This window comes from Mesocricetus auratus, unplaced genomic scaffold (assembly GCF_017639785.1).
Source record: "Mesocricetus auratus isolate SY011 unplaced genomic scaffold, BCM_Maur_2.0 Super-Scaffold_100003, whole genome shotgun sequence".
Classification (NCBI taxonomy): domain Eukaryota; kingdom Metazoa; phylum Chordata; class Mammalia; order Rodentia; family Cricetidae; genus Mesocricetus; species Mesocricetus auratus.
The window spans coordinates 80,760,701-80,777,906 of NW_024429188.1; the positions used below are offsets into that span (position 1 = coordinate 80,760,701).

The 17,206-nt window shown below is 38.6% G+C and overlaps 1 protein-coding gene across 2 annotated transcripts in view; it reads right to left on the reverse strand.

The window, feature by feature from the left end:
• The window catches only part of Trpc5 (transient receptor potential cation channel subfamily C member 5), a 276,457-nt gene that overhangs the window by 94,388 nt on the left and 164,863 nt on the right, over positions 1-17,206 (reverse strand). For both annotated transcript variants that reach the window (XM_040744519.1, XM_040744518.1), the window contains one exon: positions 3,815-4,336. In XM_040744519.1, the coding sequence (XP_040600453.1) occupies positions 3,815-4,336 (522 nt within the window). The remainder of the gene's footprint in view (positions 1-3,814; positions 4,337-17,206) is intronic.

The window sequence follows — 17,206 nt, forward strand, 5'->3', positions numbered from 1 at the left end:
ATATAGATTAAGTAGATGGCTAAATTAAAGGGAGAAATACTTATAATATGCTTATTGGATGCCTCCGATTGAGGTGTTGAATCTCCTCCAGGAGAGTGGAGTGAGTGGCTACTTCATTATCCAAGGAGCCTTGCTTTGGACCTTCTTGAGGTTAATGCCAAAACCAGATTTTGCATGGCATAAATAAGTAGAGAGGGAGCAAGGCTATACATGTTGAGACTAATTTAAAGGTGTTAAAATCAAGAGAGACAGGTTTTTAGATGGCACTGAAGTAGATAGTACAAATCTTAATGCTTTAGCTAAAGTAGGAAAGCTGCTGAAGCAATATATGTAATGATTTTTCAAGTTATTCTATTATTATTGCTTATGATCTTTATTAACTGTTGTTCCAAACTGCTTAATTGTTTTTAAGGTATTTTAACTAATAAACTTTGATTTACACACCAAAGAACTTGTTGTCGCCTTGAATCAACTAGTAGCAATTTCTGGGCTACCAAACTGCCATAAAAGGACTCTGTTCAACAGCAGGTCATGGAGTATAATAAATGAGAATGTTGTTCAAAGAGCCTGACTGTCTACTTCTGATATGTCAGATGATCTCTAAGAAGTACATTAACATGATGCTTCACCATTCGTAAAATGAAGATTATACCTTTTCTGCTTATTTTTAATGGTAAAAGGGAACAAATGAAATAATACAGTTTTTAAAGGTTTTGGTGCATCTGACAATGGAATACAATACATGAAATTGTGACATTTCAGAAGTCATTCCATACCAAAATATGTCAGTGTGAAAATACCTGAAGATTTAATTGACATGTAAGAACAGTCCAACAGTTCGTACCTGTAACTAAGAGACAAATGTTTCCCCATTCTATTTTACGTAAAAAATTATAATTCGGAATTGGTATTTGTTTAATTCTTTGGAGCATAGTTTTTCACCAAATTAAATTCTTTTGAAGGGCCTATTTGAATCCTGGTAGGAATAATTATGAGAAAACTCTACAGTGAAAAATCCCTTTAGGGAATAATGAATTATCCTTCACTTTATGATAAGATTTTGTTCCTGAGGGCGATATTGTACTGGTTTCTTTTCTCTTTGCTGTTTCAAAATATGTGACAGAAACGTTTTAAGGAATAAAAGGTTTATATTGGCTCATAGCTCAGGGTTTTAGAGGGTTGCAGTTAACCATAATAAAGAAGACATGATGAGGAGAGCAGCTGTCTATGGTGCTGGGTGTTCACACGTCTGGGGACGAGGAAGTAGAGACATGGCCAGGATGAATGGTAAGTATAATCTCATAAGGCCTGCTCCTATTACCTAAAGGCTCTACAACCTTTCAAATGACATCATGAGCTGGTGACAAAGCACTCAAAATATGGTCCTGTGGGGGAACATATCACCTTCAAATCATAACACTCTTTCTCAGTTCCTCATAGGCTCATAGCCAATTGATAATGCAAAATGCATTGACTCAAAGGGGCCCCTAAGTTTTAACATTGCACATAGCTTCAAGTTTATTATCTGCCTTCATATTCAAGATAATTTTCTAACTATAATCCAATATCAAATAAAAATAGAGAGATCCATACTCACATATAATATCACCTAATGAGCATTCCCTAACAGGAGAAATGTGGATAAAACAAGAAATGATTGCAACTTAGATTACAGGACTACACCACCCCACCCTGCTGACTGCTACACAGTTTTTCTTTTTTAAGTATCTCCCATTCTCATGTAGAGGTTGTTACTCTTTGAATACCTTTGTCCTGTGAGATTTTTTCCAATTCTTTCATTGTCCTTCTTCAGGGTCTTAAGGTCATTAGTAAAGCTATCTTTAAAAAGTGTCTCCAAATTGTTTATGGGCTCTCAACATGTGACTCTCAGGTTAAATTGGTTACATCAGATCATGGGATAGGAACCACCTGAATTAATAATTAGGCTGGGAAGTTGTTCAGTATGTAGGAGCACTTGATGTGTAAACAAGAGGCCCTGAGTTCAAATCCCACAAACCCATGTAAAACTCTAGGTATGGTTGTGCATGCCTATAACCACGGTACTGCGTGTAGTGGGAAGGATATGACAGGCAGGATGATTATGGAGTTTCTAGGCCACCCCCTAGCTTGAAGTTTAATAGAAGACCCTGCTTCAAGAGAATGAAGCAGGCCGGGCGGTGGTGGCGCATGCCTTTAATCCCAGCACTTGGGAGGCAGAGGCAGGTGGATCTCTATGAGTTTGAGGCCAGGCTGGACCGACAGCCTCCAAAACAATACAGAGAAACCCTGTCTCGTAAAATAAAAAAAAAGAGAATAAAGCAGACAGTGATAGAGTAGAACACCCACTGTCCTTCTCTGATCCTGGGGCATATGAATGAGTGACTACACCTATACACACTTGTGTGTACATCATATATCACAACTGGGGATGTGCAAACTCAGACTGTTATGCGCACACATAAAATATTATTAAATATGTAGGAGGGAAAAGGAAGAAACACAAGGGACAAATAAAAAAAATAAGGACTAGACTGGGTAGTGGTGGCACACACCTTTAATACCAGAACTCAGGAAGCAGAGGCAGGAGGATCTTTCTTTGTGAGTTCAATGGCAGCCTGGTCTACTGAGTGAGTTCCAAGATAAGTCAAGGCTACACAGAGAAACCCTGTCTTGTAAAACAAATCAAAAGAGAACAAAACAAAAAGAACTGCTGAAACTACTGAGCCAGGAATGGTGGAACATGTCTGTAAACTCAGTACTTGGGAAAAGGGTCAGGTGTCCAGGAAGCTTCCTTCTTGAGACCCTGTCTCAAATGCACGCTTATGTGTGCATGCAAACACACACACACACACACACACACACACACACACACACACACACACACACCCCACTATAACCACCACCACCACCAAAACTAAGGAAAAGAAAATGGATATAAGAATAATAATAAAATTCAATACGTCTTTCTCTTCAGTTTATTAGGACACATAAACCATATTACTTTAAGCAATTTTCTTTCGCTGTTTTTGAAAGATTTGTTTTATGCATATGGGTGTTTTGCTTATATGTATGAATGTGTATCACATGTGTGTTTGGTATCCACAGAGATTAGAAGAGATCATTGGATCTCCTGGAACTGAAGTTACCAGATGGTTGTGAGCTACCACATGGGCACTGAGAACCATACCTGGGGACACTGTAAGAGCAACAAGTGCTCTTACTCACGAAGTTATTTCTCTAGCCCCACTTCCAAAGATTTTAAGGGATTTAGTTTATCATGAAAATGCTAAATTCCCTTTCCATAGAGAATATAGTGAAGATACAATTATCTTTCATTGATTTATTTGTGTCTGAACTATAAATTAGCTATATTGTTTTGTGATATCCTACAGGAAGATAACTGTAAAATAATCAGTGATAAAGTGTATTCATGAAGATCATTATCTTTATAAATTTTGTCTCCAAACACACTAAAGTTAAGCTTATAAAACATCTCCAAACAAGGAGGATCACTGTTTATCTCTGAATTTCAAACCCTGAGAATAGTACTTAAGAAATAGTAGTTGAATCAAAGAATCAGGTGACTACTATTTTGGTCACAAAGGAATCACACAGAAACTGCATCACATACAAATGGGTGTAGCTGCTTGTAAGACCTATCCAACCACATGTATGTTTAAAGTTGTAAGTATAGTTGTTTGTTTTTCACTCCCCAACATGTAAGTGGTAGAAAAATACTGAGTCTTGCTTTGATGCATGGACACTGAGAGTTTTAAGATTCCAGGAATCTTAAAATCTTAAAATCTCAGCTTACCTCTTTCTGGTGATATTTGATTGCCACCTTCAGCTTGGCCAGGTCATGATACTTCTGTGGGTCAAGTTCTTCACTGTGGTCATCTCGATGGTTGAGGATGATCTCCAGTTCTCGGGAGCTCCGAGCTTGGTCCAGCAGGTCTTTGGCAAAGAGCTTACATTGCTGGGAGAGCTCTTCATACTCAGCCTTGAATTCATTTTCTACCTTGCTTAGCTCTTTGAGTTCCCAGCCCAGCCGGAAGGCAGTTAGGATGGGGTCCTCACTTGATAAGGCAATGAGTGAAGGACTTGCCAGAGCCTTGTAGATGTTCAGTCGGGACCTTGAATGACGCAGGCTGTCTACCTCTGAACTGGACACACATTCTACACAGTTGCAGCGGATTTGGTGAGGCCGTGGGATAGTGACCCGCTTTTGGACAAGCAATTTGATGATTTCATAGTTGTTGGTGTGAGCAGCCAACATGATGGGAGTGATATCTGGTGTGAACTCAGAGAACTGGGTGTCCATCATCAGAGTGGGAACCTACACATGAGAAATGAGAAACACAGAGAGGCCAGGGTTAGAGTTAAGTACAAAGCAGTATCCATTGATAATTCAGAAACTGAAATTTCCATTACCTTGTGACTTCTCACCCAAACAGTTAATGTTTGTGGGCTGCTGTGTGGCACTTCCCTGTGCACTTTATTGAATTTACTTATTTAATATACACAACAACCTAGTTGGTAAAAATTCAACCCAGGTAGTACAACTGTTAAGCTCAACTCTTAAAATTATGTTACGACAATATGTCCAGTTCTATCCAACAGAATAAGGGAAAGAAAAAATAGAGGATGTTGTTCTTGGCCTTCTGGCTGAATTGCACAGATCATGAAATTCCTAGCAGTTCAAGATGTTATGTGTTTAGCTTTAACTGAGCTGTTGAGACTGCTGAAATATTCACTTGAAAGACCAAAGACAAGCAATCACTTTGAAGACCATGCAACTAAATAAAGCCACAAAAAACCCTCTTAAAAGTGGTATTGACTTTGTATGCATATGGGATGCTAGAGGACTAAAGGGCAGATCTGATTAATTCAATTTCTTCTAGGTCCAGGAAGGCAGAAAGAATTGGGTATTGTCAGGGAGAAGTAATATTGTAAATGAGAAATTCTAAGCTTGCAGCAGCATTGCTAATGACAAGAGGACATTTGATAAAACTGTTGTGTCTAGGATATGATATTTGGTAGAAATGATATCTATAGCTAGGATTCATTATATTTAGAGTTCATTATATATTAAGGAGCATACCTGTAGAAATGCATTGATCCTGATCAGTGAATTAAAGCAGTCTTCCAACTTGAAAATAAGTCTTGGGGGACTTAGTCTGTTTTCAGCCCAATAAAGAAAGCAAGAAGGTCTGGGGTCACAATTGAGTTAGTATGTCTAACATGCAGAAAGCCTTGGTTTCAATTCCCAGAACCATATAACGAAAATAAAATGGAAAACGAGAGAATCACCAGATTCACATTAGAACTGGAAGATGGAGGAAGACTGAGATAGTGAAGGGAAGGGTTTTGGAGGGGAGATCTGAGTATATGAAGCATGTGTAGCATTCCAGCAGATAGGGAAATACTGATCTTATTATATTTGAGGAAAAGTAGAACACAGTGTCAAAGCTCATTTTCAATGGGAGAAAAAGAGTAGGGACATTTGGGAGTCTCATAAAATAGAAAAATGTTGTTTTAATCAATACTTTGTTTTTTAAAGACAACAACAATCTATAGTTACTGGTGACCTTACAAAAGCATGAGTTACTGGCTTTCATCAATTTCTACTTCTTATTTTAAAAATATATCACTTTGTATAAGGTATTTCTAAAACAAAGAAGTGAGCAGAAAAGAGGGAGAGGGAGGACGACTAAGGGGAACAGAATGGAAGAAACCAAATTTCCTCAGGAGTAGCTGCGTTGGCTTCTGAAGGCTATCAGTCATCAATTGCTAGGATCAAGAAGAGAGTAAACACTGCAAAATATTGGGAAAGAGAAGCTACAAACAAAACAGTGGGAAGTGAACAACTCAACTCATAACATAAATTGCACATAGAAAAGAATAATCTCAGAAATTAACACAAGCCTACAGACTTAGGAAGAAATAGGTCTGAGTGGGCCTGGAAATGAACATAAACACAACTGGCATAAAGCCGTGGAGTAGGGAGAGATGGAAAGTGAGCAATTTGTCATAGTCTGCCCAGAAAGAAAAGAGCTCATATCTGGAAAATCTGTCCTTTCTATAGGTAGGGACATTTTCAATCTTTATCATTATCTAAAATGACTGGGAGAAGGTGGAGTGGGTGTCAACCTGTTTGATGGTTTTCCTGGCTAAGGGTGGAGGTATGGTCTTGCTTCCTAACATGCTGTTCAACTTGTCTTCTCACCCACTCATTCCTTGCTCTTTATACTTTCGTTCTCTTTTCCTTTCTTCCTTTCAGTGCTGACAGGCCTGTCCACAACACAGAAGTACCCAAGACTGTTGTTTAACCCTACTTGTACTATGGAGCTAATAGGAGACTGGCTATGCTTGGAATATGCAAAGCTGTCTGGAGCTATTTAATTCCAATAAGGAGCATTATGACACTCCACTTGGTTTTTTGGTTACTTGAGAGCAGAGAGGAAAACTTTCCCAAAGACTATAGTTTTCATTGATCACGTCTTCCCGCAACTGCCTATTCAAATGTTGTAGGTTACATATGAGGTAGATACTTTTCTGATGGTGCTTTACATTGTTCTCTGTCTCACAATATGCTTTTTCGAAGCCTTGTGAGGGTTAGTATTCATCGTCACCTTGATGGAATCTAGGATTAACTGGAAGATGGGCCCCTTGTCATGACAAAATAATAAATCATATGAACATATTAGATGAACAGGCAGCTCTCCAAACAAGTACAAAAGAGCACTGTACAGATGGCCCCATGATTAACACAACTTGCCATTCAATTGTGAGGGCTAGAGTTTAGGTCCTAACACTCATGTTGGGTGACTCACAATCACCTGTAACTCCAACTACAAGAATCCAGTGCCATCCTTTGGCCTCTGTGGGCATACACACACATCTGTACACACACTCACACAAGACACACACACACACAAGATAGAATAAAATTTACAAAACATAAGTGCAAAAAATAATGAACACACAAAAATGTTCAAAATGTCTAGCCATCAAGGATATGTAAACCAAAACTACTTTGAGATGGTGGGTGTAGCACTTCTAATTCCAGCACTTTGGCTATAGAGGCAGGAGAATCATGAGTTCAGGTTCAACCTGGGATACAAAGACTCTTGAAATATCTACCTTCTCAACTGGAGCTGGGGTCAAAGACCCCAAAGAAAGGATCTTGCATTTATCCAGGTAGTGGAAGTTGAGTTTGTAAACAAAAGAGTTCAAGTCTTAATTTTAGAATAGGATACTTTTAATTTTTTTTGTTGAGAGCAGCCATGGGAGTATACAACAGGTGACAATTAGTGTTCAACATGTCTACCCATCAGACACATGATTCCCTAGTGGGGATACAGCACTTTTTGCTGAAGACCGTCACTGTGCTCTGTGCTGCAAGGGTATCAGAGCAGACTAGGGAAGCTCCACCTTTAGACAGAAGCTTTCACCATTTTTGAGGAGTGTCTTAGTTTCTTTCCTGCTGCCATGACAAAAATACCCTGACAAAAACAACTTAAGGAAGGAAGGGTTCATTTAAGCTTACAGTTCAAGGTATAAACCATCATTGCAGGGGAGTCAAAGCAGTAAGAGCCTGAAGAAGCTGCCACATTAAACATGTTTTAGTCAGAAAACACTGTTAAATACATGCTAGTGTTCAGCACCCTTTGTCTAAGCATGTAATCCAGGATCCTTGCCAGGGAATGGTACTGCCAAGAGTGGACACAGTAACCCATATCAATTGAATAATATCATCAAGATAATCTCCCATAGTTATGTCCAAAGGTCCATTTCCCAGTTGATCCACTCACTGTAAGTGGCACCATTTCACGTGTAGACAATTCTGAACTGCGTAAGATAGAGAGCAGACTGAGTACTCTTAAGCATGCATGCACCTATTGCTATATTGATCTATTGCTATATTGATCTCTGCTCTTGATTGTAGATGTGACGTGACCCATGTCCGTGCTGCGTTGACTTCTTCACACTTAATGGACTGTCACCTGAACTGTGAACTAAAATAAATCCCTTCTTCCTTATGTTGATTTTATTTTGTTGTGGCATTGAATGGATGATGAATATAAAAATAAAAGTAGAATTAAGACTTTTTAAATTATTTTATTGTCCGTTTTGTAGGTTTAGAGGTCTTAAAGTTTGGTTTCAGTTATGGTGAGTTTGGAGACTTGATAGGAACAGCAGCAGGAAATTACATGACTGCAGCATGAATCATGAAGGGAAAGTCGAGGTTGACAGTACAGTTGTGAGAATCTTTAGCCAGTAGTAATAACTGAAATCAAAGAATAGAACAAATCAGCCTCTGTGAGCTCCTCCAGTTCTCCAAGAAATCTGCCCAGCCCTACTTTTCAGAGCAGCTAAGGAATTAGGGTTAAGTGCAAATCACTATTGTCAGCCTCCTCCACTCAAAATCCCAATGGCTGTCATTTTGCATTAGGGCATCGTCTTTATTTTATTACTATCTGAACTGACATATCTTCCATACCATAGTGTGTAATAAAAGACTTCACTTTGGACCTGTAGACTGATAATTTTGCTTAATACATAAGTTAGGAGATACAAATGTGTCTGTGTAAAGAATGGGAGGAAGATACAAGTTGATCATTTTGGCTGGGAGCAGGGACCAGGGAAGGTGAAACATTCCAAATAAAGGCAAGTAGGGACTTGTGAATAGTTCAAGGTGCCTGAGGTGATGAGAAGTGGGGGTCCAGAGCAAAGGATGATTAACCTGGATTTTCAACTTGATCTGACTGAAAAGTCTAGGAATTTAGTAAAGCACATCTTTGGATGTCTATGATGGTGTTTCCAGACATGGCTAGGTCCTGAAGGCTCTGAAATAATGAGAGAATTAATCCTTTGATGGATTCACAATATGAGGACATTATAGAGAGAGATGATTAAAATATGGGATGGGACCTAGTTTGAAGTAAGTAGGTGGGGAGAATATTCCTTAGGGACTATATCTTTCTCTGTCCCCTTTGTATAAGCCCTTGCCTTGCTTCCTGGCTGGCATGAAGTGAACAATTGAGTCTTCTGAAACTGTGAGTCCCAATAAATCCTGCCTCACTTATGTTAGTTGTGTCTGGTATTTTGTAACATGGTTGAAAACATAACTAAAACAACCTGGGCATAGTATAAGTGGAGATTGTGTATATGTATACTGCCCATAAAGGAACATATGACATTTTCAGCAAATAACTATCACAACAGATACAAGCACACCAACAAAAACACTCTCCAGAAAAGTAGCTTTAAAAAGTTATATCCTAATTATTTGAGACAGGGTTTCACTTTTCACTTTGTAGTCCAGGTTAGCCTCAAAGATAAAAATCTTCCTGCCTTGTGCCCATAATGTTAAGATAACATGCCTACACTGTTATACCTGGTTTACAGTTATTTTTCTTGTTGTCCTTGATGTTCTGGATAAAACTTTGATGTATGTAAAACTTTAACAACAACATATCATTCTTTGGTATGTACTTTAATGATCTTGCTTCATTAGCAAGTTAACCTAGAGCTCATCTCGTTCATCTCTGCTTTTGTTTGATAACGCATCCCTGCCATGTTCAGTAAGCACCACCAGTATTGTCTTCTTGGAACTGTTTTTATATTTCAGAATATTTTCTGTGTAAGTTTTATTAAGTAAAGTTGACCAAATTTTCATAGAGGTCCTTAGACCTTTGTACCCTTATAGGTGACCGACTGATCAGTTAGTCTTTTGGGGGGAAAAGTCAATATCAAGTCATTAATTATTGACAAATATAACTGGATCATGCTGTTTACATTTTAATGAATAGCATACAGAAAGAACACTTTGGTCTTGTCTGAAAGTTGCAGTTTTCCAGAAGTGAACTGTCTTAAGTGTAACTATAGATCCTTACAATTCACCATAGAATATGTATCCTCCTCATTTATAGAGTAAACCTTGCCACCAGTAACGACTCCTTAGCTGTTGGCAAAGAAAGCTGAGAATGACTTTGTGTTGTGCAAAACAGGGAACTGGAAGTCCTGCCTATCACATATTTTCGGGTTATTTATGCATTTAGTTAAAAAACCCATACTGCTCTGTACATCATAATACAAATATTTCCTATCTTGTGGGATACATATAATCATGCAGGTAATTGATGCTTTGCATTCATCTATGAATTTTTTTCCACTGTCTTGGTGGTCTATAACAACTTTTTTTCTGTCAAAGACCAGAGAGTGAGTATTTCAACATTGTGGGACCTTATAATGCTGCCCTTGTAGCACGAAAATAGCTATAGGCAATGCTTAAATGACTTGATGTGGCTGTGATCCAACAGAATTCTATCTGAAATAGCAGGTGATGACCGCAGGATTTCATTTATGTGCCATAATTTGCAAAGTTCTGCTTACAAATTTCCTTGTTAATTGATAAGTAACAGAAACTCTTTGGCATACGCTAATTTTAAATTTTTGTAAGGATCAGAATTTGTTATTGTCCTTTTAAATATTGTGACTGCTGTTTTTGTTCAGATAGAGGTCAGGTGCAAAATTCAATTTTATTATTATTTTTTACCTAAACTTGCCTTCTCTTTGAACTACAATACCAAGATGAATGATCTTAGGCTTCCAGTTAAATATCATGTATTTTTTAATGAAATAAAAAAGAAGCTGGCAGGGATTTTGGAAGAAGAGAGGGAAATCATCAGGCTAATAAATTAAATTTGGGTTACATTATCTGCAAGAAACCTGGTACATCAGCTGACTTAATTGAATTTGGGAATTCACAATGATGTGTGCTAAGGACATGACCACTGAAGAAGTTACATTGTCTGCCTCTCTCTGAGGTCTTACAGTTAGACCCTATTGAGTTTGATCTTAATCCCCGAAAGATCTCCTTGTTGAAAGCTAAGTGTTATATATATATTGGGATCCTTCCAGATTAGTCAGCATAGGATAGAATTACTCAGCTAAGAGCTCATCCCAGCAGTCCTTTTATTTTACCTCAATTTTAATGACAAAGGATGGCACAGAGGGATAGGTGATGGTGTAGTCTCCCAGCTTTTAAGACCAGCTCAAGCTTTTGTAAAGCTACTGTTCACAAGGGACCCAAGTGATACATCAACTTCCTTTAACCTCATACCTGAATAGACTACTTGGCAATTTTCTGGACCCTGTTTTTCCAGATTTAGGCAGGCATTCTTGGTAGAATTTACCACAGCCTTCTTAAATTTGAACCATCTATTTGCAATTAATAGAAAGACTCATTTCAAGTAGCCACCTCATTCATATCCATAACACCATATGTTCACAGACTCATTCTCTCTGATGGTCATTTCCTCATAGAACTAGCCTGATAGCATCATGTTGGAAATTAATCTCCTTCCTTACGCCTAAATTGATCAAAATTGCAATCCCTCCCCTCCACCTGCTATGTCCCTCCTTCCCCATCTTACCGCATCAGAGAAAATCAATGTTCAGCCTTCTTCAGAAACTATTAGAAATGAAATTTCATTTTTCTGTATTGCACAGAAACAGAGAACACCAGTATCTAATCACATCCATTACTACTCTCCTCTGCCGACCCAGGAGATTAGGTATCTACTAGTGATGCATGAGCTACTTTGGAGACAGGCATTGGCATTAGATTAGGAAGAACCTGTTTTCCAGCTTGAAAAAAAACCAGAATCATCAGAATTAACATTTGCTGGATCATGTCAGCTGATTTTAAGGCTAATGTATGTAATGATTTAATTTAATAATTTGGATTAGACAAGTACAATGAACAAAACAGGAGTACATCACTCAGATTTGTGTTACTACAAAAATACATGAGATAATTAATTCATAAAGGGAAAAGATTTAGCTAATAGTTTGGAGGTTCAAACCCAGGATCAGATGGCAAACTGGTTTGGTCCCTGGAGATGGCAATGGCACAAGTTCAAGTTGCAGCAAGAGAGAAAGAATGCTGGCTGTGATGTCACAATCCTTTCAAGGCATATACCCAATAATGTAAGGATTTTCAAGTAAGTCTCATCACCTAAATGTCCACAGAATCTCCCAATAATGCCATCTTAGAGGTCAGTCTTCTAACATATGGGACTAGGAAGAACATGCCTTATATTCAAGCCACAGCAAGGAAAGTGCCACAGAACTCACCTGATTTTGAAAAAGCTAAATAAAAATCAATAATATGGGGTTGGAGAGATGTCTCAGTGGGTTAAACAGTTCCTGTGGAAATACGAAGAACTGAGTTTGGATAGTTAGTGCTCATGTAAAAAGCTGGTCATAGTGGCATGTGCCTGTCACCACAGAGCTGTAGGGGCAGAGATGGGAAGTTCCTGGGACTTCACTGGTCAACCAACTAGCCCATCTGGTTCATGGAGAGACCTTGTCTCAAAGAATAAGGTGAGTAGTGATAGAAGAAGACACCAGACACCAGAATGTCTTCTCTACATGGCACATCCACCCCATATACACACACTCATGCACCCATGTGTGCATATAAATAAAATACAATAAATTCAACAGAGAGTTGTTAACAACATACATAATAGTGACAAACATCACCTTAGAATGAATAAGCCTAACACTAATGATTACCATTTATTGAGCACTGTCTGCATACAATGAACATGCTGAAGAATATAATTTAGACTTCATGGTTACTCTATGCTATAGATATAATAATGCCTTCATGTTACATCTGAGAAAACTCAGCCAAAGACAAGTTAAATGCCTTGAACATGGTCACATTACTAGAAAGTAGTGAAGTCAGAATTTGAACCCAGGCAGCTTGTGATGGGGAAAATTTCAGGAGTGAAAATCTCGCCAATGTATTTCTTGTACTTCACGCACACACACACACAAAAAAAAACCCATTTTGCCGGTATGACTTGGGCTTTAGTTAACATTGCAGAAGGGCCTAGAACTAAGTTTGATTCAAAAAGCCTTTCGGGAAAGCCATGGTTCTTGGTTCATTTTTTATAGGTCTCTATGTGATTTAAAAAAAAAACTAAATCCACTTGTAGATTCTTTGTTAGAAAGAGGATGGTATCTATCCCTTCTTAGCCTTCTAGCGACAACTGATTATTTTTCACATCACTACTCATAACAATGGTTTCTGGATATGTTGGAGAACTCTAGTATAGACAAGGGACTGTGGTGGTACATGGCAATCAGTTTTCCATCAATTATATTATAGGATTCAATACAAACAACCATTTATTATTTTACAAGTATTTTTTGTTACGAATCTTGATGAGAACATGCTTGATAGTAAAATAAAATAAGAACTGAATGGAAAGAGGAACTTTTGTGTGAATAGAGGAACTAGGAATCTATTTTGTTTAGGCAGCTTAGAGCCATATAGTTGAAAGATGGAAATTATCATCAGGTATTCCAGTTGAGGATTAGAGGAGCTTGGATGATAAACAAAACGAACTATTAGGTTCATAGTATGTGAAGGAAAGTCATAAAACTACAGTGTTCTCATGATTACCCTTAAAAACGATGAATAAAGAAAACAGACTAAGATGAACCCTTACTGTCTGTAAGTTATTCCTGTTTCAGAGGGGAGAAACAATTGAAAAGAAAGTAGTTAACCAGTCCCACACATGTCTCAACCTCCACAGGATAAATCAGTCTTAAACTCTAAAATAATCACCATTGACTCCATGTACTCCTTCCTAGACATACTGGTGAGGGGGTAGCCCCTTAAGGCCTTGGAAAGTCACCCCTCACTATAGCTCTACCAGGCTGGAGATGTACCCTGATTTCCCTACAGTTCTAGGATCTCTGTGGCAGCCTTACTTTAGCTGCAGTAGGCATTGTCTTCATGGAGAATCCCTGTGACAGCCCTAACCCCACACTCCTGCTCAAGATTTATCTAGTCAGGGCTGTCTGTAAAGGCTTTGAATGTGCAACAGTTCTCTGACTGCTTTTCCAGGCTGTCTGAAAAAGCACTGAAATCTAGATAGAAGTTTCCATGCCTCTGTCCATTGTATTATGTGCACCGGCAGAACTAGCACAAGATAGACGTTGCCAAGTACAACATGTTCTTTTATTTTTCTTTTTAGCTTTTTGAGACAAGGCTTCTCTGTATAGCTTTGGAGCCTGTCCTGGAACTTGATTTGTAGAGCAGGATGGCCTCAGACTCTGTCTGCTTGTGCCTCCCAAGTGCTGGGATTAAAGGCATGCACCACCACTGTCTGGTTTACAGCTTGCTCTTTTATAGCAGAAGGTTGAGTAACACCTCGTCCTGCTTGACTCTCAGCTAAGGTGGCTGAGAAGCATTGCAGTTTCATTTGTGAAATAACACTTGAGGAAATCTTGGGCAATGAGCTTGTGTACACTTCCATAGTCTGTCAGCAAAACCAACTTGTCCTTAGAAACTGTGAACCTGGAACGGGAGGGGTAGACTTAAAGATTTCTTAAATGCCTAATTGCTTATCTAGCTTTATTTTGATGATCCCTCTGTCCTGTTCACATTAATCTCTTCATCAAACAGTTGCTCAGTTACACTCTTGGTTTCTTCTTTTGAAATGTTCTTTTAGACTCTACCACGTGGCTGGGCCATGCATTTTCTGAATCTTTCTGCTCTGTTTCCCTTTTAATTATAAGTTCTATTTTAAGTTATTTATTCGCTATCCCATTTCACTGCAAGCAGTTAAAAGTAGCCATGGAGGCTGGAAAAAGCTGTTCTTAGAAGCCGTGGGTTATTAAATACACGTCCCAGCGCTAGAGGTAGTATATCTCCTTATGAGTTGTTGCTCAGGGAAGTCCCCCCACAAACAGTCCACATTCTTTCCATTCCCCTTGATTGGCTATCAGAACTAGATGATAGGACCCTAATGTTGAAAACACCACACATCTTAATTGCAAGGTAGAGAAATTAAATTGAAAGTGAGCTGAAAGCTTCCTCTATGCTGGCTTTAGTAGTCCAAGAGGGTGCTGAGGAAGATAAAGGGCACCAACAGTCTTTCCATCGGGGAACTGAATGAACTAAGAGACCACCCTGCCATGTAAGCTGTACCCATTTGTGTAGTAATGGCTCTACTGTATGAGAGTATTCAGATGCTCTGATTGTATTTGGGGCCCATTCTGTAGGAAAGCATTTGTGTTTGGTAGTCTAAACCAAGTAACTATAAAACCAATGGTATGAGGGGTGATAGGTCTTAGGGAGAAACTGAATACTGTCATTAAGGTAAATTTATACAGCATCAAACTGCACTCTAAATAATTATGTCTATTCCCATAGATGAAAGATACTCATGGGCTTAGTCAGTGAAGCCTCTCTTCTCAGTGAACATTAATGAATGCATAGACTCATGGCTATAAAAGGTGCTGAGAATAAGTAAGTGGTGGATGAGTACTCAGTTCTAAACAAGACATTCATATCATTTCCAATAAGCTTCAGGGAACACTGTGTGAAAGAGAGGGTGGAAAGAATGGAAGTGCCAGATATTAGAAGAATGGCTGGGAAATGGCATGTTCTGGGCAAGACATATCCATTGCAATCATAAACTTGGCAGCTGCAAATGCCTGTATGCATTGAGTCCCTATAAGAATGGGCCTGTCCACATTCAGGCATGGATGGAGGAGAGGTTCAGGGTCTCTGCCACTTACTGCTACACATTTACTACCAGTAGATCAAAGAGAGGAGGAGTCATTGCCTTGAGTTTTGTACCCACTGATGACTCCGCCAGACTCCAATGGATAGTGCTAATCCAATGGTCTTATTTAACCAGATGGTCCTGGTTATATTAAATGGGTCACATAACAACAAAACCAAAAGTAATGAACATGAGAAAGGGACTTGTGGCAATGGAAGAATCAGAGGGAGGTATGGGGGGGTAGTGAGAATACATTATATATCTGTATGAGTTGTCAAAGAGCAAACTTAACTAATAATAATTTTTAAGAGCTCACAAAACATAGTCATTCACTAACCTGAATGCTTCACTGCTAGAATTTTCTTCTGTCAGCCTCATTCATTGCTTTCTTTGGGGGCTTTCTCAGATGACTCCGGCCCTAAAGAAAATTCTGTAACTTTTCTTATTCTTGTTTTCTGGGCCTTCACCATAATTGTCCCCAATGATCTGTCTACAGTAGTATAGTTTTTTTCTATTCTGAATCTTCAATTCTTCCAGCATCTGCCCATGACACTATCCCAAAGCTACATCTACATTCTCAGGCATCCATTGTTAGCAATGGCCTTACTTTTCTATAGCATTTTCTGTCTTAGTCTATTTTCAGTTGCCGTAACTTAAAACTATGGTAATTTAGAAATAGTTGTATTTGTCTCATACTTCTAATAGCTTAAAAATCCAAATGCATGATGCCAGTACCCACACAAGATCTCATGGGGTTTTTTGATTGCATAAGATTGTGAAAAATATGACATGTCTGTACAGACAGAACAAGAAAGTCAGAAAGAGCTTACTTCTATAAAAATCAAACAAGGTATTTGCTTCTTTAATAAACCCAACAATCTGTCAGTCTATGCATATGTCAATCCATTGGTGAGGGTAGATCCCTTATAACTCAACCACTTCCTAAGGATCCTACTTTTTAAACATCATTAATGCATGACTCCAGGGATTACATTTCCAGCACATGAAATTGGGGGGAGTGGTTTAAACTATAACACTAAATATCCCAACTGGGTGAGACTAAAATTGCCTGCCATTTAGTACACTGAATGGAGTAAATATAAAAACAATAAATAAAAAAAGACTTGCTCACACACCAACAAGGTAAGGAATCAGGCATTGGTACTAAAACATAAGATTCAAAAGAGATGGGAATACATATGGTGGTTCATATCTATAGTCTTAGAATATGGGAAGTGGACACAAAAGGATCAGATCAAGAATTCAAGACTATCCTCCACTACAGAGCAAATTAGAGGCCAATTTTCTTTATATGAGACTGTGACTCAGAAGGGACCAGACACTTGGGGGACTAGATGCTGTCCTACCGATCTGCTTGTCTCTAGTTCTGAGAGTCATCAAGAGTAGGAACAGGACTCGTTCTTTATTATTTATTTATTTGGGTTTTTTGAGACAGGGTTTCTCTGTGTAGCCTTGGTTGTCCTGGAACTTGCTCTGTAGAACAGACTGGCTTTGAACTCAGAGATCTTCCTGCCTCTACCTCCCTAGTGTTGCATTTAAGGGTGTGTGTCTCCACAATCTGACTACAAGACTTGTTCTTGATCCTG